The sequence below is a fragment of the Carex rostrata genome, chromosome 29 (assembly GCF_964058835.1).
Source record: "Carex rostrata chromosome 29, lpCarRost1.2, whole genome shotgun sequence".
NCBI lineage: Eukaryota > Viridiplantae > Streptophyta > Magnoliopsida > Poales > Cyperaceae > Carex > Carex rostrata.
The window spans coordinates 6,512,464-6,534,169 of NC_135946.1; the positions used below are offsets into that span (position 1 = coordinate 6,512,464).

General features: G+C 34.2%; 2 protein-coding genes, 1 long non-coding RNA gene and 1 pseudogene across 4 annotated transcripts in view; 2 read left to right on the forward strand and 2 right to left on the reverse strand.

Moving 5' to 3' along the window:
* The window catches only part of LOC144546460 (rust resistance kinase Lr10-like), a 53,437-nt gene that overhangs the window by 15,570 nt on the left and 16,161 nt on the right, over positions 1-21,706 (forward strand). The window lies entirely within an intron of this gene.
* Positions 5,664-7,633, forward strand: LOC144546329 (ABC transporter G family member 10 pseudogene; annotated as a pseudogene). Its single transcript, XR_013508739.1, has one exon. The product of XR_013508739.1 is annotated as an ABC transporter G family member 10 pseudogene (transcript).
* Positions 9,400-12,437, reverse strand: LOC144546407 (putative glycosyltransferase At5g25310). The gene is made up of 5 exons (XM_078294944.1): positions 12,261-12,437; positions 11,759-11,924; positions 10,724-11,081; positions 10,117-10,469; positions 9,400-9,872 (listed from the first exon to the last, which is right to left on the reverse strand). Exons 1-5 carry the CDS (start codon positions 12,373-12,375, stop codon positions 9,554-9,556), a joined length of 1,311 nt encoding a protein of 436 aa, XP_078151070.1. The 5' UTR covers positions 12,376-12,437; the 3' UTR covers positions 9,400-9,553.
* Positions 13,499-17,308, reverse strand: LOC144546421 (uncharacterized). The gene is made up of 3 exons (XR_013508776.1): positions 16,753-17,308; positions 15,034-15,143; positions 13,499-13,766 (listed from the first exon to the last, which is right to left on the reverse strand). It is a non-coding gene; the product is annotated as an uncharacterized LOC144546421 (long non-coding RNA).

Here is a 21,706-nt window from a genome sequence, read left to right on the forward strand (position 1 = left end):
AATAACTACTTGTGGGGACCATTAACTAACTGTACTTCATTAATTACTTGGGGGACCACTTAATATTTGATATATTTTATAACTGACGCGTGCAAGTATGAATACCTATGCGCGTAAGTGTTAATATATAATATATCAAATATTCATACCTAAGATACCAAGTATTTTAAAAAAAAAAAACTGGACACATCATACACACATCTTCTACATGTTTTTAGAATTGGGTTTTTTTCTCCGTTTAATCTCAGTAATATTTCTAACGATCTTTGAAGAAATTTGCAAATCTAAAATCATGGACGTCTTCTACGTAATTTTCTCTTTCAAATGAGATCCATGATGACATACTTTTGGGTTGTCCGTCGTGCAAGTATTCATATCTTGTCGAGCAAGTATTCATACCTCCACGTTCAAGTATTAATATATTGTAATGCATGTGTATATAATTCATGTCTGAAGTGTTTGTGCCTGATATATTTTATCAATTTTTTTTTCCATATGACAGATAATGACATATGAAAATATTAATATTAAGTAGTGTAAGTATTTATACATCGTCATGCAAGTGTAAATAGTTCATATGTCAAGTGTTAGTAACTAGCATAATCTATGAAATTTTTATTTTTATTTCCATATGGCATGTGATGATGTATGAAAGTATTAATTTCAAATATTGCAAGTATTCATACCTTGTCATGCAAATGTTAATAGTTTATGTATCAAGCATTTTATCTAAAATATTTTATCAACGATTTTTTTTTCTTTTGGCATCAGATGACGTTTGAAAGTACTAATATAAAGTATGCAAGTATTCATACCTCCTCATATAAGTGTAAATAGTTCATGTATCAAGTATATGTATCTAACAAATTCTATTTTTTTTTTCATATGGCACTGGATGATATATGAAAGTATTAATATAAAGTATTACAAGTATTCATACATTGTCATGCAAGCGTGAATAGTTCGTGTATCAAGTGTTTGTATCTAACATATTTTCTATTTTTTTGCTTGTGGCACTAGATGATATTTGAAAATATTAATATTATGTATTGTAAGTGTTCATATCTCATAATGTCAGTATTCATACTTATAACTTAAGTATAAATTGTTACGTTGAAAAGTATCTTAATTTAATATTTTTTACAAATTACTCTATTTGGTGCTTGATTGTATTAATACGTAATATGAAAAGTATTGACACCTGTGCATTTATGTACTAATATTTACGTTGTAGACTATGTTGCTTGGATACAGGTATGGATATTGTATAAGATATGATACAGATACGATACAAATACGACGATATGACAATTTTCAAAAATCTAGAATATAAGTATTCATACAACATCGAGCAAATATTTATACATTCGTAATGCAAGTATTCATACCTAAGGCATCTAATATATTTCTAAAATAACTGGATGTATTTTAGATATTAAAATATGTCTTACATATTCGTAATGCAAGTATTCCTTCTTGGGTGTATTTTATTGAATTTAAAGCTGTCTTACATTGTCCTAAGAAAAATAAATTACAGTACAGAAAATTAACGGACCTTCGTCCGGTTTTAGGGAAAAAGGAGAAAAAGGCTACCATTTAAATATAAACTAAAATATTAAACTAACAACTACCCTCTCCTTTCGAAAAGTCTTTTCAAAAGAACAAAATTGGGGATCTAATTGTAAAAGTTTCGTTAGCCTTCTGATAGCTCCGTTTTTATTAGTAAAATCTGAGAATTCTTTCTATCCCATCTCACATTTACCAGTAAAGACGACTAACTGCTTGTCGCTCTTCCATGAATCTGTTGGTGCCGTTCTGTCAGCACCCAGCCTCCTCCATTGATCCGTTGTCAGTATTACCATCTCTAAGCTTGAAATAGTCTTCTTGCTTCAACTACATAAAGCCATAGGAACCCCTAGACTGTCTGTTGTAATTGGAAAAAAATCGAATCCATTTGCTGAACTAGCTAGAACTTGGTTATAGCTGTTGAGAGTTGTATTTGTGGTTAACTACAGGAAGAGAGGAGAAGAGTACATAACTGTAACCGAGGAGATGAGAACACTGTGACTGAGCACAGCCCGCCTCGGGAGTTGAGAATCTGTCTGGGGGGACTTCTTTTCAGATCTATGTTTCATAAGAGGAGGAGATAGCGGAGAGGTCTTGGAGCGCGAGAGAGGAGAGGTCGTGGCACGCTGACACAAGAGAGGAGATGCAATGGCGTTGAAGCGACGAGAGAGATAGGAGGGTAACTAGGTGGCCATGGGTGGCTGAGAGAGCGATGGGAGGAATCGTGAAAGATCAGAGAGCTGGCTCGGGAAAGGAACGAAGAAGAAGAAGATAGAGTGGACTGGACACTTCCAGTGATTGAGTGGTAATGAAAGTTTAAACAGTTAAAAGTCGTTAGTAACTGGATTTGAGGTTAGTTAGAGCGATGGGGGACGAACGGGGGATAGAAGACGGGGAAAAAAATCTTTTCCCAAACAGAAAATCATGATGTGAGATTTTGGCAATTATCTGATAACAGAACGGAGTAGGTCAAATGATCTCATAGACCGTCCGATTCACTTTAAGATTCATGCGTACGAAAATTGAAGCAAACTTGCACAAACTTTAAAGTGAAGTGTATGGATTTTAAAGCAAATCGGATGGTAATTAATTGAGCCCATCAAATCAAAGTAGGTCCGATCGATCGACATCAAACCTACTCTCAATTTATTTGATAATTATTGAAAATGATGGTAACAGCTCATTTGGATGGTTAACTTTTACAAGATAATGTTAAATTGTAAATGTTTCTAAAAAAACAAGAACACACAGATAAATAAGTTTTTTTAACATGGCCTGTAGCCCCAATTAACAATATAAAGTTGGAACATTTTGTCAACAATGCTAAATAATAGAGCAGGACCATGCTACATAAACAATTAGCTGAAAAGTAAGAATGTCTATTCCAAAAAGGGGAAATTACATGTATACCTTTCAAAAATCTGAAAATTACGTATTTCCCCTTTTAAAACTAATAATATTATATTTACCCATATAAATTTCAAAAACTCACAAATATACTCAATTTATTACTTTTCTATTTAAACTCATTTTAAAATTATAAAATATCTATTACATCATTTATTAAAAATATAAGTATGTAGTCAGTGTATAAATTTTTTTTGTCTTCTAACTGATTGGTTTTAGGTCCAAATGGGTCATTTTTTTTATTTGGGATGTGTAGATAGTTGCATTTAGACATACTTGTGTGTCACAAATAAGAAAAAAAAATTTCTATGAAAAGTAATAAGTTAGAAGATTTTTTTTTCTTTAAACATGTTTCATATATATATATATATATATATATATATATTTATAAAGGTTAAAAATGATATTATATAATTTTCAAATGAATTTTAATAGAAAATTAGTCAAAGTAGCTGAAAAGTAAAAATGTCTATTGTAAAAGTCAATAATTTTGATTATAATTGCATTTATGGCAGTCAATAAGTTTAACATACTTTTATGGTTATTTCTTTTCTTGAAAGTTACATAAAGAATCAAATGGAAATGCACAAAAATTGGTTTTGCAGCTGTGCTCTTGATATTGCACTTCACCAGAAAAAAAAAACATTGAGCAATAAGTTTGGATAAACCAAAATAGATATTAACATGGCCAAGTTATAGAGCAAGTTCTCAGCCAATCCATACTTCATAGAATTTTAATATTGAAATAAATAGTAACCAAACAAAAGCTCTAATATGTAACTAATTAATCTTGTGGACAAAGATATGTGCATGTGAGGTGTTATTTTTCTCAATCATAACAAAAAGATAGAGGTAACCACCAAATTTTTTTCTTTTTTCAAGTAACACTTTCTTACAAGAAAAATAAATCAACTTATGGGTGTTTCTTTTTTTTTAGAGAAAAAGAGATTTCAAATGAGACCCTAACTAAGAGTTCAAATTATATTTAGTGGTTATAAAATATCTGCAGTTGTTTGAATTGTTCTTGTATCTCACTTCATCTATTGTGATTTATGTTTTGATTTTGGATTCTAATTACTCATATGATATTCTTTGATAATATTGTTTGGATATAAATTTTTTTTATCATCTATCTAAATAAAGTACACCAAATTAATTACAAGTCGGTCAGTTTTTTCATCGGATGATTTAAATTTTGAACCATTGAATTTAAACTATGTCTGAAGTCTAAAAAAGTTTAATTAATGTTGAACCAAAATTGTCATATACTACGAATTAAATGATGAAAAATATAGTTATATTTTCTTTTTCTTTTTGATTTGGATGATTTTGTTGATGGTAAATGTGAAACAAAATACTGAATGAATCTATGATTAAATAGATGAACAGTATAATTGTTCTGAAAAAATGTTGAATGGCTTCTATGAATTTCTTCCTAGTCCATCCAACGGTAGTAAAATGTTCTAAACAGGATCTCAAAATTTAAAAGTAAAAAACAATTAGTGCGAAAGATTTATCAAAACTAAAAAAGAATTGAATGGAGAAATTATTATTAGACATTTATGGTGATTCTACATTAACTGCTGCTAATTGAAAAATCTAAAACATGAATTTGAAAACCAGAATGCATGGGTATATATGACCTTGGAAGTTAATTAGTTGCTCCATTACAAATTTAAAAAATAAATAAAACAAATTTCTGTGATGAAACATAGAAAGCACAGACTGTGACTGGATCTGAGCCTAGAAAATTATGAGATGATTAATTAATAGATTAAGTTTGTTGTTATATGCATATAAATTAACTCGAGCAATTGTACTTGGACTTATTAATACCCAATTAATTAAGAAAAGAACACATAATTGGTGTATTATTTGAGTTAGAGAATAGAGAGGGGTTAGGCCACATATATATACCAACCAAACCAAAATTCCAAAAAAAAAAAAAAAAGTTTGGTCAATGTTTGGTTGTAGCTCATCAGAAAATTGGTTGCACCATACTATCTTAGTAATTTGTCTTGTGACCATGTTACAAGCCAAATAACACCAACATAAATTTTACTATTGCTCCTTTGGAAAATCTTTGAATCTAACTAGGAATTATATATCCCATACAGGCAATTAGTATCCAATTGAGAAATGATAGGGGCTTGATTAATTACCAAATATTTTTTTCAATTCAAGTACCAATGATTAAATTTTCTATTGTTAGTAATTTTGAAGCTGATCGGACCAAAATTAAACTTCTGTCATTAATTTTGGTGAACAAATTTAAAATTGAATCACTTCTCAGAGGTATTTATGACCTCATTACAGTTTGAAGATTTGTCCCAATTAAAAAATAAATGTGGGGTCTAGTTGTCGGTGAGTTTCCACTCGCTACACAACTAACTTCATCTACATGCGCCACAGATAATCAGAAACAGGAAACTAAACAAAAGTCATTTTATATTTATTAAATTAAGCAAGCCCGTAGGCCTTAGGCAAATAACCTAATTAGTAATATAATTATGCTGTTGGTTAGAGAAGCAAATTAACCTCCCAAGTCAAGCCTCCTCACACGTCACAGCCCCTATTTGTTTCCAACTTTCAACAATAGAATGCCATGTAGCACTCACTCACCTCTCAACACATGCACCTCACACACACAAAACATAGTTTGGTGTGTTAGCTCACCCTCTCTTGCCTTCTCTCTCTTTTCTCACCACCCCATTTTTTCTCCCTTACACCCCTCTCACCATCCTCCATTTTTATCCTTTGGAAACTAACTATCTCCTTATGGATTCTCCTTCTTTGATGAAACCCCGAAAAACCCGGTACCGAATCGAAACAAAGTCGATCTCTTATTATGTTCCCAATGCCTCCTCTCGACAACCAGCCATCCTTAAAAATGTAACATGCAATGCACCACCGGGTCAATTGGTAGCGATTGTGGGCCCGAGCGGGGCCGGCAAAACCACACTGTTGTCTATTCTTGCTGGTGCAATTCACCCCTGCAATGTATCTGGTGAAATTCTTGTCAATGGTAGCCCGATGGAGGTCTCTCGATTCAGACGCATCTCTGGCCATGTGACCCAAGACGATGCGCTCTTCCCCTTGCTAACCCCTGAAGAGTCTTTATTGTACAGTGCGCGTCTAAGGCTCAAGGTCACAAATAGCGAGGCCATACACCGGGTTCATGAATTAATGGCTCAATTGGGTTTGTCACATGTGGCGGGCTCTACTATTAGTGGATCAAATGGTGGTATTTCAGGCGGAGAGAGGCGGCGCGTTTCAATTGGGGTAGACATGGTACATGACCCGGCAGTGCTATTGCTGGATGAACCGACTTCTGGTTTGGATTCAGTTTCAGCATTGCAAATTGTTAAAATGCTGAAATCCATGGGTTCGTCACGAGGCAAAACCATTGTTCTAACAATACATCAACCCGGTTATCGGATCCTCGAATTGATTGATCAAATCATATTAGTCAATGATGGTACGGTGCGGTACCAAGGTTCAATTGGGTCAATGGAGGCCCGGCTGATAGAGTTAGGTCATGTAATACCTACCCATGTCAATGTGCTAGAATTTGCAATGGATACAATGTCTGGTTCTAAAATTGTAGAATTGGAGGAAAATATGGAAAAAAGGCACGATACCGAAATCTCAAGGCATGTTAAAGTCGATCATGATCGGGTTGTCTATGCAAATTCTCATGTCTGTGAGGTACTAATTCTTGCAGAGAGGTTCTTTAGAAATGTGTTAAGAACAAGGCAGCTATTCGTAGCTAGGATGGTACAATCTCTGTTAGCTGGTATTGGGCTTGGTACAATATTCATAAATGTTACAAACATCCAAGCACGGCTAGGGTTTTTCGCATTTAGCCTCACTTTCCTGTTGTCTTCTACAACTGAGGGGTTACCAGTATATCTACAAGAGAAGAAGATCTTACAAAGGGAGACCTCTAGAGGTGCATACAGAGTTTCTTCTTATGTCATAGCCAATGCATTGGTTTTTCTACCGTTCTTACTAGCCGGTGCACTTCTGTACACCGTACCGGTATATTGGCTTGTGGGTCTCAGAACAGAAATTGACAGGTTCCTCTATTTCTCTCTGGTAGTATGGATGGTCATGCTAATGGCGAACTCGTTCGTTGCCTGTTTCAGTGCCATCGTGCCAAATTTCATCATGGGCAATTCGGTAATTGCCGGTTTGATGGGGTCTTTCTTCCTCTTCTCCGGCTACTTCATATCCAAACATAACATACCCAAGTATTGGATCTTCATGCACTATTTAAGCTTGTTTAAGTACCCGTTCGAGGCATTCGTCTTGAACGAGTATGGCGGCGAGAAGGGGAGGAGAGAGTGCTTGGAAATGGAGGCATCCAGTTGTGTTATAAATGGAGGAATGCTTATTAAAAAGTATGGTTTGAAGGAGGCACAAAGATGGAGCAATATCTGGGTCATGTTGGGTTTTATTGTTGGATATAGACTGCTCTGTTTTCTTTTTCTCTGGTTCAAGTGCAAAAAGATGAGGAGATAGATTTGTTTCTGATTTTTGGTAGCTTTTATTTTATTTTGATGTATTTGTTGAGATAACTTTATTTACGTTCTTTTAATATCGGTGTTCATTATTGTCACTATGTAAAAACATATGAAAAAAATACATCCAAGTCGCTATTAATAAGGGTTTCTATTAATTTGATTTATTAGTAGCCGTAACAAAGGTTTTCATCAAGGATTTTATTCATGGATATCGATAGTGCAACTTGAATTATGTGAGTCATTATGCACTAAATTGTTAACCGTTGATTTATATGACAACAACAATAACCGTTGATTTACATTCTAAAAGTCCAAACAGTCGATCCAAACCATTCAACATTCAATCTATATTAAAATGTACTTGAAGACCAATTTTTTAATTTTTTGAAATATTGTTTCATATTTATATAGTCAGTTTTAAAATCACTGTTTTCAATTATTCATAATTTTTTTATTGTTTATTAAAATCAGTGATTTTAAAACTAGCTTAATAAATGGTAAAAAAATTTCAAAAAATTTAAAATTTGGACTCCAAGCATATTTTAATATAAAGATCACATCTAACGATTTGGATCGACTATTTGGACTCTGAATTTAAAAAACCAATTGATTGCACTACAACTCTTGAATAAATGTTTTGATATTAAATCAAGTGTTTTACTTCACATCTATATCTTCAATTTGAAAGTTCAAAACATTGATCCGAACCGTTCAAATTGATCTTCATATTAAATTGTGCTTCGAGACAAAAGTTTTAATTTTTTGGAAATTGTTTACTATTTCTTTAGAATTTTTGAAAATCATTGTTTTTCAGAAAATTATGAACCATAAAAAACAACGATTTTCAAAAATTCTAAAGAAATGGTAAGAAATTTCAAAAAAATGTAAAATTTGGTCTCCAAAAACAATTTAATATGGAAATCAACTTGAATGGCTCGGATCAACCTTTTGAACTTTAAAGTCACAAAATATGAGTGTAAAGTAAAACACTCGTTTTACTTCAAAATTCATTTTGCACCTAACTCCTTCGATTGTGGGTATTATTTTTCTTTTCTCATTTCAATTTTTATTTTAGTACTAGTTTTAGATAGGATTAGGGTTTAGGATGTAGGGTAGCTTTAGGATTTACGGTATCAACTTTAATACCAAATTTTGTTGTCTAAAATTAATACCAAATTAGGGTTTATGATTTACGGTATCAAACTTTCTGTTTAGGATTTAGGATTTACGGTAGTATAATACCAAAATTTGTTGTACCTTTAGAATTTAGGGTATAATTATTATTTCATTACAATTACCAAATTTGTTGTAGGTTTAGGATTTACGGTAGAAATTAATAATACCAAATTATAAAAATTAATTAGATTTTGACCATTTTGACAAAAATATAACTAGATTTTTTACGGTACCAAATTCAACCAATTATTGTTTAAATTGTTCCAGCGGTAGATAGAGAGATATTACTACTCATTTTGACCTCCATTTTTACTGTCAGTCCTCATTTCTACGGTCTCATATGTTCGAGTAATTTATTTTATTCTCTTCTGATTTCGTTTTTTATTTTAACTGTATTATTAGATTGGTTTTGGATTTAGAATTTACTGTTTAAGGTTTATTAGTACCATAAGATTGATTAGTTATATTTTGACAAAATTGCACAGTATGTCATCTTTGAGCAGAAATGCCCCTCATTACCATTCCATTAATTCAGCTATCTCAGTAGATTGTTGGTGCCTTGCAAGATGCCTTTGGAGTCGGTCAGATGCGCAAGAACAAGATTAGCGACTTTCTATAGATAAGAATCTTAATAAAATTAATACAAGATAAATCTTAATGAGATTAATACAACAAAATATTAATGAAATACAATTGGGACAAGTCCCAAGTTTACTGACACCAGTACAGCCCACTATGTCAATTTGGGGTTTAATTGAAATTGGACATGAACATAACAATTTGAGAATTGTGTGAAAGAACTGTAAATTAATGAAGGTCGTAATCGTATAGCACCATATTTATATTTGGAAATACAGACATTTCCGCTTGCTTTGTAATTATCTTAGATTGAGATTTAGTATCCTCAGCCACACAGAGTGTAAAATCATATGAAACATGTCAAATCGCATAGGCTGTTGCTTTAACACAAAATGCCTCTTCACGGCCTTCACGCCTTCTCTGAGTCTCTCAATCTTCTCTTCTGGTATTGCTGCTAGAAGGTCTTTGAGGTTTGGTATATCAGTAACTGACATCGAAATTGAGAACTCGTTCCATTGTAGCACGTCACTAAAAGGAAGTACATAACCTTCAGAGATGATAACTGGTACACACTCTGCCCAAATTGACTCAGCGATACGAGGGGTTGAGACCTCAAATCTGTTATTGTAAAAATTCAAAGGACTACAATTAGTTTTGATTAATGACATAAAATTTTGTTTAATTCCCTTCAAAGTCAAACTATATAAACTAGCTATATTATATTTATACCAGCCTTTTAGATTGGAAATTTCAATCTCTTTTCCAAGTTAGTTATGAACTGAGTTTAATACCAGCCTTTTTGGATATTATGCTGTCCTTGATTTAAGCAACTAATTAATGAAGAAGATACAATGGAGATTACCCGCTGGGGCACAGACAAAATCGAGACCGCATCATGAATGAATAATAATCAAGTCCCTTTGGGAAATACTCATACACAGGAAAGACTTGAAGATCCCGATCCTTCCAGTGGTCAAAGAGAATTTCTCTCACTCGCCCATGACGACCTCCGGCGAAAAATGAAAGGAACGTGCGATTCCCCAGACCCGGGAGCGGACCTGTGGTCAGTTGCGCAGGCATGCTGTCATCAAATAGACTTATCCCGGGGACAGAAACGTCCTTGCTCGGGATGAACCCCTCGGAAGTGTTGGCATTGCTAAGTGCACGGATAGAATTTGAGTAGAGTTCTGGAATTTCCTTGGTAATATAAGGTCCCTGGAATTATTTGTTAGGCTGAATTACGTTATAAGATATCACATTTAATTATAGATAATGCACTCAGACTACGTGCCGAACTGTCCATCAAATATTGTTCAAAAACAGAATGATCTTTAAATGTTTGTCTATATATCTTTGCAGAAATTTACATCACAAATGAACAAATTTCATCTCTACAAAGACAGTACCAGCCAATAAAAATGGCAAAAAACCAAATTATGGAATAAGAAATAGAGATTCTTGAATTGTACCCAATCATGTCCAGCAAGCATGAAATGGTCAGCGCCTTTAGTTCGATTCCAGAAGGGGTGTTTTCTCTTCACAACTTGCACATAATCTTCTAATGTGCGAATGAGAGGGACATAGCTATGAGGGCGCTCATAAATATATTTACGCATATCAAGGATACTGATAGGCATGAAGTATGCATTGGCTAGATTCGGGTCCCATGTCCGAACCCCTGCTTGGCGTGGCTGCAACATCTCTAACTGTTCGATGAACCGACCTTCAATGGAGTAGATGTCCTTGCAGGGCCCACGGTGTACTATCGGTGGCTCTCCTTCCCCGTACACATAAACCTTGAATCTTTTCTCCATTTGTTTATAGCTCCTACATTCCGAAATGTAGCATTGTTTCAGGTTTTTAAGCACACACAAAGAAAGGGCTAAATCACAAAAACATTATGCAGGATATATAACAATCTGAATCAAAATTTGAATGGCGAACAATATACATCGTGTGAGATATTAAATGTAAGATGATTATATGTATATATTACAGTAACGTCAAAAGGCATTGTGTGGTTTCTACTTATTTCCTGTACTTTGTCCTTCCGACAACAACTCACTTGATACTACCATGCATGTCTTTTACGTTTTCTGCTGCAAATCCAGCTGAAATTGGATTCGCCAAATTAAATTATGTATATGGTCCAATTTATATTTTAGTCTACCATATTAGCAAACAAATTATTCACTGTCTTTCCTAAACCAGTTCATTTAGAATTTAGAGGAGCATATAAATGGTTGAGCATAATATCATTGATATATATTGAAAGTTTGTCTAGGTTTGCCCATTGAAAAGAAATGCATACTGTCATGTTTTCTATCTTATGTTCCTTTCCACATCTCCAATCATTGATATAAAAATAAACAAGCAATTTATTCTTTAAATCACGTTGTTACATGTTATACCATTATAGCAAACAAATTAAGAACACGTGTTCTGTAAATCATAATCGACTTAAGAACAGAACAATACTTAGATACAACAATTAAATAGCTTACTCAAGAAAGACAGCATGGTTTCTGTAGATGCGAGTAGTAGACACCCCCAATTCATTTTGAATTATTGTTGAATTATTTTCTGTGGAAATGGCTGCTCGTTTAATCATGGCACGTGCTCTTGCATGAGATCTTTGAATTTGTAGCAGTCTATGGTATCCATTTTTATCTTCATTTGAAAAAAAATGATTCCATTATTAATTCTCCATGTACAACGATTTCAAAAAGTATTTTCATTTAGATGTTAACATCAGTTCAGAAATCATATAAAGAAGTACCAATTTCAAAATATACTATACGTATATATGACAGAAACACCATATATGGAAAACTATGTATTCATACGTGAAAATTAAATTAGCGATTGATATATATATGCACTAGTTAAGGTTGGATCAAACAACATGAAGAAAAATGGTACGTAATAAGTAAGAAGTAACAAAAGTATTGGTGTTGTCCTGTCCTTAAGAAATAGGATACATATTGAAGAAGGAAAGGACCTTACTTACGGTTAGATGTCGGTGTGGATTTATCTTGGTAGCTTTAGCAGAGAGGCCTATGTTATAGAGAAGAAACCAGACTGTAAGAGAAAAGATTAACAATGTGTTTTTCGTGTGCATAGTCGATGGTGAATGGTGAGATAGAAACTATTGTATTTCACCAAATGAAAAAGAAAAGGAGAGGGCGGTGTGAAGGAGTTAATTGAGCTATACTGGAGAGACAATCACAGAAGACAAGCTATAACTTTTAGACACGTTTGATTAGCAAATGGTTGTTAGAAAGTTAGTTACTGTAACAAACAGATTAATTAGTGGTTGTTAGGATGATGATTGTCTGTCAGAACTCTAATTAAAGAATATAACCATAATTAGTTGATGTAAACTAGAGGCTAATCATTCTCTATAAATAGGGCTCTCTGTAAATTTGATGATTTCATTCATTAAAAATCTCTTCTCTCTCCTGTTACAATTTTACAAGTGAATAAGCAAATTAATTTGACTGAAGTTCAATGTACCTAAATTAATATCAATATAAATATTTAACATCCAATTTAATTCACTAGCCTTTTCTGTAATCATTGGTGAGATATTAATCGGATTGCAGATACGATGAAAAAACAACTAATTAAACCAATGGTTTCATCATTTTATCAATACCATGAAATGAAGTTACAGGTTTTTCTTTCATATTAAATTAATTATTTAATGCAAAAATCTTCTACTATAACGTGTAATTAGTGAAAATAACCCACCTAATTGCAAACAAATAGTCTGAAAATTAGAATGCAAGACAGAGATTGACAAAAAAATTACAAAAGTGGATAGTTAATATATATGGCTTAACAAATTATAATTTCTATTGAAGTAACACGATATGTGATATTCAAATGTCAAATTTTATTAATGCGGGTTAAATTTTGATCTCTATTGATCCAAAAAAAATTATCAAATGCAAAAACACCATGAAAAAAGGGTAACGAATTAGTTTACTCCAAAATCCTATAATTAGCTTTGTTGCTCAAATTGGATAGCCATAATTGACACATGCATTTATCATATTGAGTTAACATAAAATTATTGTAAATTATATATACTTATCGTTTAAACCAATATTGAAAAACAAAAACATATTGTCACACCCCAAACCAGAAATTCTGAATTAAGGTGTGATCAACCTCGCCTCGTGCTTAATTAATCATTAAGCACGCAAGGCTAATCATAAATGATAAATCAAACAGCAGCAGAAGCAAAATAAAATAATATAAATATCAAGCATCAGTCACATAGCAAATAAATAAGCATACACATACATAACATATAATTCGATCCATCTCGGATCCAAATAACACCATCTATAGAAGGGGATACATGATCTATCGAGCCCGTATATATAACACAGGAAATACGGGACTCGTAAATCTAATCAAAAGCCTAACCCTAACTAGGTCAAGTGGTGTGGCCCTCGGGGACAGCTCCTGACATCTCCTGCTGCAGACTGCCAGAACCTGTACCTAAAACTCACGAAACAACTTGTGGGTGAGCGACAAATCGCCCAGTATGTGACCCAGAATTATCCCCTCAGGGATCCTCTATGGTCAAAACACTTTTATTTATAAAATGAATACAATTAAAATATGCACATGTGTGAACCTATATCAATAGCTAATAGAATTTATAATACTTTTGAATGATGTCATGATGCGATTATTCTATTATGCCAACATGCGAAATAAACCCAAAATAAAATCAAGGTGTAATATCGGATATAAATCAAGTCCGAATCCAGTACTTCTTGCACTGTGTGCCCAGATACAATAATAATAATAGTAATATGGATATAGTAAATCACCCCGTGCCGTGCCAATAGGATCACAAGATCCAGCAATATAATCCAAGGACTGTGATCAGAGTGCAATGATACACGTTGCCTAGTGACATCGAGCATTGCCCCACAAGAACAGCACACTAGCCGATGGTTATATCAAAATCCGATGTGTCATCTCGCCTAACGATTCATCACCCAAACATATCCAATAGGAGAAATCATACAATGCAAGTCGTAAAAAGTTAATCTCTTCCCTCATGAGCAGGAGAGAACTCTACCGTCCGGCCAGACCAATAGGACATCAGGGGCTCGACTCGAGCTCGACCCCGTGCACCAAAGCTCGTCGACCTTATGCACTTGCACTTCATTCCTCAAGACCCGCATTGGACCTTGGGAACTTCCGTTCTAGGCAAAGTAGCTCCTAATGTAGGGAAAAAATAAATTCTCGAATCGTATCGTGCCACAGAACTCGAGAACGGAACTGCTCACGTCAAATAGTAAAATGATCGAAAAATGATATATAATCAAGTTTATACATATAATATACATCCTAAAGCCATCCAAGGATCAAATGACCCTCAGCTCAGTGGCTGTCGGGCCGTCCCATGCCAAGTGACACCAAGACGGAACAAAGTCACTCGGCTCTGCTCAGCTCTCACCAATACATGCGTATGCACGTATTATAATAATAATATATTGTCTTCCACAAGAAGGAGACAACTAATAACCTAATATTCTAATAATATATTTATAATATTATTTCATTATTCTACTCCTAAAATACAGTAAATTCGGGTTTTTCAGGGTTTATGCAAATCTAACTACAGTGCAGAAAGAATAAACATGTTCTACAGTTTTAATGCATCTACTTAAAAATAAAGTGCGGATGTCAGGTCAGATGGATCGACTGGTAAGAGTACGCCCACGAAAAGAATAATTCAGATATCTCACACCTGAGGGGGCTGGAGTCTCTATCGCTAAAAATCAGCGTGCTCCGCGTATGCTCCGAACTGCGGGTCAGTCGGATCGGCCTTCGGGTCGAACTCGTACGAAGTTGACTGATCTGTGATCACGTAATTTAAACTAATTAAAATCTACGCTAATTTTATTCTAACCCTCATCCCAATTAATATGCAAGTCAAATTCTCGATTATTTTGATTTTATAAAATTACCGGTTCAATCAGTCTGGCTGATCCGATTAGGCATATATTAATTATTTAATTTCATGTCATCGAGCTTAGAATTAATCTTAATTTCTTTATATGTTCGTCAGATATTGATCATTCACTTTGATCTAAATTAATTTATATTTTTAATAATTTAATTTGAAGATATATTACTTGTAGAATTTCAATATTGAATTATTTGCAAATAAATAATTATTTGAGAGCTACGATAAATTTCACGTGTTTTACTTGACTAATATATTTTAATTTCCTACTTACTCGATTTATTTTAAACGGACTATAGTTGATTTTAAATGGGTCGAAATTCGGTTTCGAAAGTTAATTTATAATTAAAATCTCTAAGGCAAATAATTTAATAAAATATATTAATTATATGATTATTGCGAAATTTATAATCCGTTTTAATATAGTTAAGCTATTTTATATTTTAGATGTATAATTCGTTTTATAAAATTAAAAACGGAACCCTTAATTAGTTTACGTGTTTCTAATTAATTTATTCCTAAGTTGCACAGTTCGTTATTTTTATAACTAATTTAATTTCTACGTTTAATTTTAGCCGTTTCGAATCTAAGTCCATAATGAATATTTTTTTCGTTGCTAATTAATTGTTCTTTATTAATTAGCAACGAATTTTTGTACAAGTTCGAAAAATGTTTAAAAGAATTATTTTAACTTTAAAACTTTTATTTTAGTTTAATGTGTTGGATGTTTTAATTTATGTAAGCATCCAATTTTTATTGGATTCCTTATAAAACTTAAACCTTTAAAGCCGCGTTTATCCGACAAATTATGCTTATCAGCCTAAGCCAAGTCCAAAATTTTAATTCCCAAATCCGAAATCCAATTTTTATTTACACATACACATCACGTAATATCCCTTTCAATATTTCACTTTGGTCCATTTACAATCATTTACATTTCAGGGCCCCTTCAATATCAATCTACAATGTATAGCCGGCCACACATCCAAATAAATCACATATTCTAATTTGGTCCCCTTTTTAATTCATACAATCACATAAGGACCTATAATTTCCACAACAGTCCCTAATTTATAAAAATTTGCACATCAGCCCCTGTCAGGTCAATTTAGCATACCAGTGGTGACACTGGATTGGTACCAGCACTTCCTAAGCACATGCCATACACAAGTAACACAACAGAAAAGGAGGAAAGACCAGCACAGCAAGCACAGTTGCACGGCAGCACAGACAAGGAAGGAAAAACCAGACGGGAAAAAGGGAAGGATCAACTAAACGAGGCACAGTCATACCTAACAAAACAGAACAGCCGAGCGAGGCAAAATTCACTCAACGAGGCAGGTCAGAGAAATGACTAAACAATGCAGCTAGGCAATGCCTTTGCCGGGAAAATCAACAACCCGCGCAAAAGACGAAATTTACTCGAAAGATTATGAAATTCTACAAAATCATACAACCTCGCTCAACATATAAATTCTAAGAAAAAGGATTGTGCATTACCGATTATTAGGTGTCTACTCTTTAAAAGTCGATTCCAAAGCGTAATGCCTCGCCTCTGAATTGACACAAGCACAAGGGAAGAAACACCTCCTAGCACCGAATTGACACAAGGGAAGCACCACACGGCACCAGACACAAATGTACACGAGTTCACAGACAATCCCCTCCCCAAATTTCAGAGGCAGAACAGAAATAATCGAGAGAGGGAAAGAAGTTGTCTCAACACATGAGGGAGTAGAGAGAGCAACAGATTCGAAAGGGAAGAGGGGGAGCATACATATACTCGTAAAAAGGAGCAACCACACGCAACAGGGTCTGCTGGTACAGCCAAGCCCTCTGACAGGGTAGGCACGCCAAGGCACGAAAGTCACCAAGAGCAGGTGAACGGAGTGTCGCCCGTACAGGCCTCTGACAAGCGAAACGACACAACACTCAAAACCACTCAAAGAGGCGCTAAAGGGAAGGGGGTCGGGTCTTCTCCGTTCTCTTCTCTAGCAAGAGGGAAATGGAGAGAGCATGAGGGGAGATGGGCTCGTCGCCTCAGCGACAGAAGAGAAAAGGGGCGAAGCCCCTGTGTTTCTGCGGACAGGAGAGATGGGAAGAAGAGAAAGAGAGGAGTTTGTTGGGGACCCGCTGTCAGTGAGGGAGAGAAAGGAGAGGAAATGGAGGGGATTTTAATGGATCCGAAATTTTTATCCAATGAGTTTAATTCCCCATTTCAAATACAATTCAAAGCTCAAGGCATGAGATGACTTCAAGATTCGTGCAGATTCGAGATCCAGGGTTCTTCAAATTCAGAAGTTTATTTAACTTGATCGTTTGATCTAAAATATGTTTCCCTTGTAATTTTGAATCGAGGTTTCGTAATATTTTTATAATGTCATACAAATATATTCGAGTGTTCATAATTTGGTTTTACAATCCGAATAATTCGATATTAATTAGAGTATATATGTGTATATATATAAATATCAAATCAAATCCTTATAATTCTCAAATAAACGGAATTGGTAACTTTTATATAATTTATCTCTTACAAAAATTTTGTATAACTATTCTCCTAATTAGAACTCAATATAACTATTTATTTACATGAATTAATTTGATTTGATTTATTTTCTTTCTTAGTTTCATTATTATAACGAATCTTTGATTTACCAATTTACCGGATGTTTACAATTTATTTATAGTGCCATATTTTATTTTATGTTTTAACCCTCTAAATTTTAATGTACATAATTTCATGATTCATTTATATTTCGAAATTTTAGATTCATTTTAATCGGTCAGAAAATTTTCTGAACGATCGTTATGTAAATTAAAAATAATATTTTATTTAAGCGAAATGATCGATTTCGCAATTTAATCATGTTTTAAAATTTCGGAATATAACACATATAGTGTTGAATAATGCGCAATCAACATGCATTAAGTCATGTGAATAATGTTATTTAACATGTTATTTGGATGTGAATATTGATGTATAGATAGTGTGCATGTGAATATTCATATATATAGATAGTGTCAAGAGTTTAAATTGGAGAGGGAAGAAACCCAAAATTATTTTTGAAGTGGTGGAAAAATTTGAAATAGATTAAAACATTTCTAATATTTTAAATTACTAGTATATGTAATTCCTTTTTCAAAATCATAGTAAAGCCAAGAAAATCAAGTACATTGAACACTCCAATTCCCAGAGGCTGCAATTAACAATCCCACATACATTAATTATATGTCTATATATACCTGCAAAGTTTTCTTAACAACGAAAACATCAATAATAATAAGCTGCTATAATTAGTTTTAATATCGATAAAATCCACTAAAATTTGATTCATATTAATATCAAATCGAACACCTGACTTAGAATTAACAAACCACCGAGGAATACTTAGATTTGTATAAAATTCAACCCACGAACCAATATCCACAAAATGAGCCAAAATTAAGTTAATAATTAATCATTTGCGTTTGCGGTTAATTTTATGCAAATAGAGATGTCAAAATCAAATGGAATGGCTTAGTCACAACTCACAACCCAATGCCAAATATTAAAATAAATCAAATCAAGTGAGTGATCCAAATGCGGGATGTTGATTGCAAAAATTTGCTTCTACTTTTAATTTGGGAGATAAGACAATGTGATCTATACATTTAAAACATAATTTATCAAATATATATATAAAAAAAAAACTATTAGAATTTAAGATGGAATATGTTACACCCCGACAACAGGGAAAACATCCCGCCACGCTCATCAGTGCCAGGCAATTTCTATTATCATACATAACCATATATATATATATATACAAACATTACCAATGACATAACTTTTTTTTTTGCCAAGTTCCGCAGTCCTAAAGTTCGGCATCATCTTTCCTCATCTTGCATTTTGTACCTGGAACCCACCGAAGTGAAAAAATGTGAGAGATTGAAAATCTCAAAGTGCGATATTCAGTTCCAATCAAGTTATTCTTAGATCAAACCAACTAAGTAAAACCACATCGAGTCCAAAAATGAAAAGACAACATGGATGATTCAAATTTCAAGAAAAATCTTGCAAAACAGAACCAAAAGAGTATCTTATAATTAAACTAGTTGCGCAAGAATAAAAATATCCATTTGTCTCAATGCCTTATTATAACTATTAGTTCTTGATATTTAATACATTTGTTTCAGCCATGGGGGGCTTATGTGTTAGAGGTAGATGCTGGTACACATAGCGGGTTTGATGTCAGGTTTGTCCGGGTGAAATTGGAAGTGTGTGATCGCAACCTGATTCCACCTACACACCTTATGCCCTTTAGAAATGCGAATGGTAAACGCAGATTACATGTCATAGAGTTTGAGATCGAATCATCAAAATCAGAAGGGTTGCACGCATGGGTTGGTAGAAAAGGGGGACGACCTTTCCCGAATGGGACAGAATTTGGGCAAACCTCAGCTCCAGCGCCACCTCAAACTGGTCCTGAACAACCACCTGCTGGAGAGGGGGGCTTCGTAATGAATGGCAGTACCCTGGTTTTTACTAATCAGGTTATGGCTATTGAGAATGTGAACATCGAGGAGAAGGATTCTACGGTACCTATTGATGAACCTGCTGATGGTACTTTACCAGCACTGGAATTTCCCGCCATCCCAGGGTTCCCAGCTGTGCCTTTCCCTTTCTACATTACCTTTCCTCCCTGCTCCCTTGGTGATTTTGAGGGTACGTCTGTTTGTTTGATCCCAATTGAAGATGAGACTTTCCCTCCTCTCCCTAATGTTGAGTATGATAGTGAGGATGAACAGACCAGCCATGATGTAATTCTGAACACCAACAACCAGCCAACCAGAACCAAACAGAAATCTGCTGTGAGGAAAATTTCTCCTAAACCTGTTCTGATGAAGAAACAGGGATCCACTTCTGGTCAGAATGCACGTACTCGAAACTTGTCTAGTCCCAATCAGCGGATGGGCATTAGCTCCCGGCTCAGGAGTGCTAACCGAGCCCCCGGATCATCTCCGAAGAAGCCCATCTCTGTCTCAGATACAGAACCTGATGCTCCACCAGTACTTCACACTCCTGATGTGAGGGATAGCATAGCAGGTCAGGATCTCAGAAGGAGCCTCCGGATGCAAGCTCAGGTAGATCAGGGGACAGTCATGCAGAAGGCTCAGAAAAGGAAGCAAGGAGCAAGCAGCAGTACCTCAGGTATGGCTCTTATAGATCGATTTCCATATTCTAGACTAACTATCGATCAGATCATTCAATTGTTTAAAGTATATCAGATTAATTTAGGGCATTCTTTAGAAGATAGCTACACCATTATTGAGAGTATTCAACAAATGCCTAGAAACCAATTTGAGTTCACGATTAAAAATGTTCTCTCTCAACCTAGTTGTTCAACTCAACCATCAGTAACACTTAGATTAGATCATCTTAGCATACAGCCACATACTCAACAGGATTCTCATCCTGATAGATTCCAGATGGTTTCCTTATGAATATCCTTAATTGGAATTGTAGGGGGCTTAACTCCAGTAGAACTAGACATATCCTAAAAGACTTAATATCAGAACATAAACCAGATTTAGTAGCATTACAAGAGACTAAAAAAGTAGATTTTAGTAATAGATGTCTAAATGAAATTTCTAGTAGACTAGATAAATGGGTCTGGCTACCTTCTATAGGAAGGTCTGGTGGTATATTAGTGGGATGGGATAGTAATAAAATTAAGGAAATTTCTCATTCATTACATAGATTTAGTGTTAATTTAGTTTTAGAAAATAAACTAGATAATGTTATTTGGCAATGCACTGTTGTATATGGTCCAGTTTTAAGACAATATAAACCTGAATTTTGGGATGAACTTAGATTAATTAGAGACCCTAAAATAGATGTTTGGCTTTTATGTGGAGACTTTAATGCAATTAGGAAAAAAGAGGAGAAATCAGGTCAGAATTTTGATATGAATCTTAGTAGAGCTTTTAATAATTTCATTAATGATCATCATTTGATAGAATTGAAACTTAATTCTAGGAAATTTACTTGGTCTAGTGGGACTCGGTTTGCATTATTAGATAGAATATTAGTGACATCTGAATGGGAAAGATTGTATCCTTCTTACTCAATTTCTGATTTAAGTAGTACTGGTTCTGATCATTGCCCTCTTTTAATACATACTAACTCTTTAATTCATCCACCCCCTCCAATTTTTCGTTTTGATCCTCTCTGGACTGAACAAGAGGAATTTGTAAATTTGGTCACAAAGTGGTGGCTCGAAACACCTCTGAAGTTACCAGATATAGCTAAAAGTTGGTCAAACAAGTTGAAAAAACTTAGACAAAAAATAAAAGGGTGGGCAAAAAATTTTTATGGCCAACGAAAAAAAGAAAAAACCCTTCTTCAAAACAGATTACATGACCTCCAGAAAATAAGAGAGGAGAGAGTATATACCCCCCAAGAAGAAGA

Coding starts and splice junctions, on each gene's coding strand:
- LOC144546407 (XM_078294944.1), bottom strand. CDS start 12,375: ATGCACACGAAAAACACATTGTTAATCTTTTCTCTTACAGTCTGGTTT. Junction 10,470..10,723: donor TGCTTGCTGGACATGATTGG/GTACAATTCAAG, acceptor AAATAATTCCAG/GGACCTTATATTACCAAGGA. Junction 9,873..10,116: donor TTTTGTCTGTGCCCCAGCGG/GTAATCTCCATT, acceptor TTACAATAACAG/ATTTGAGGTCTCAACCCCTC.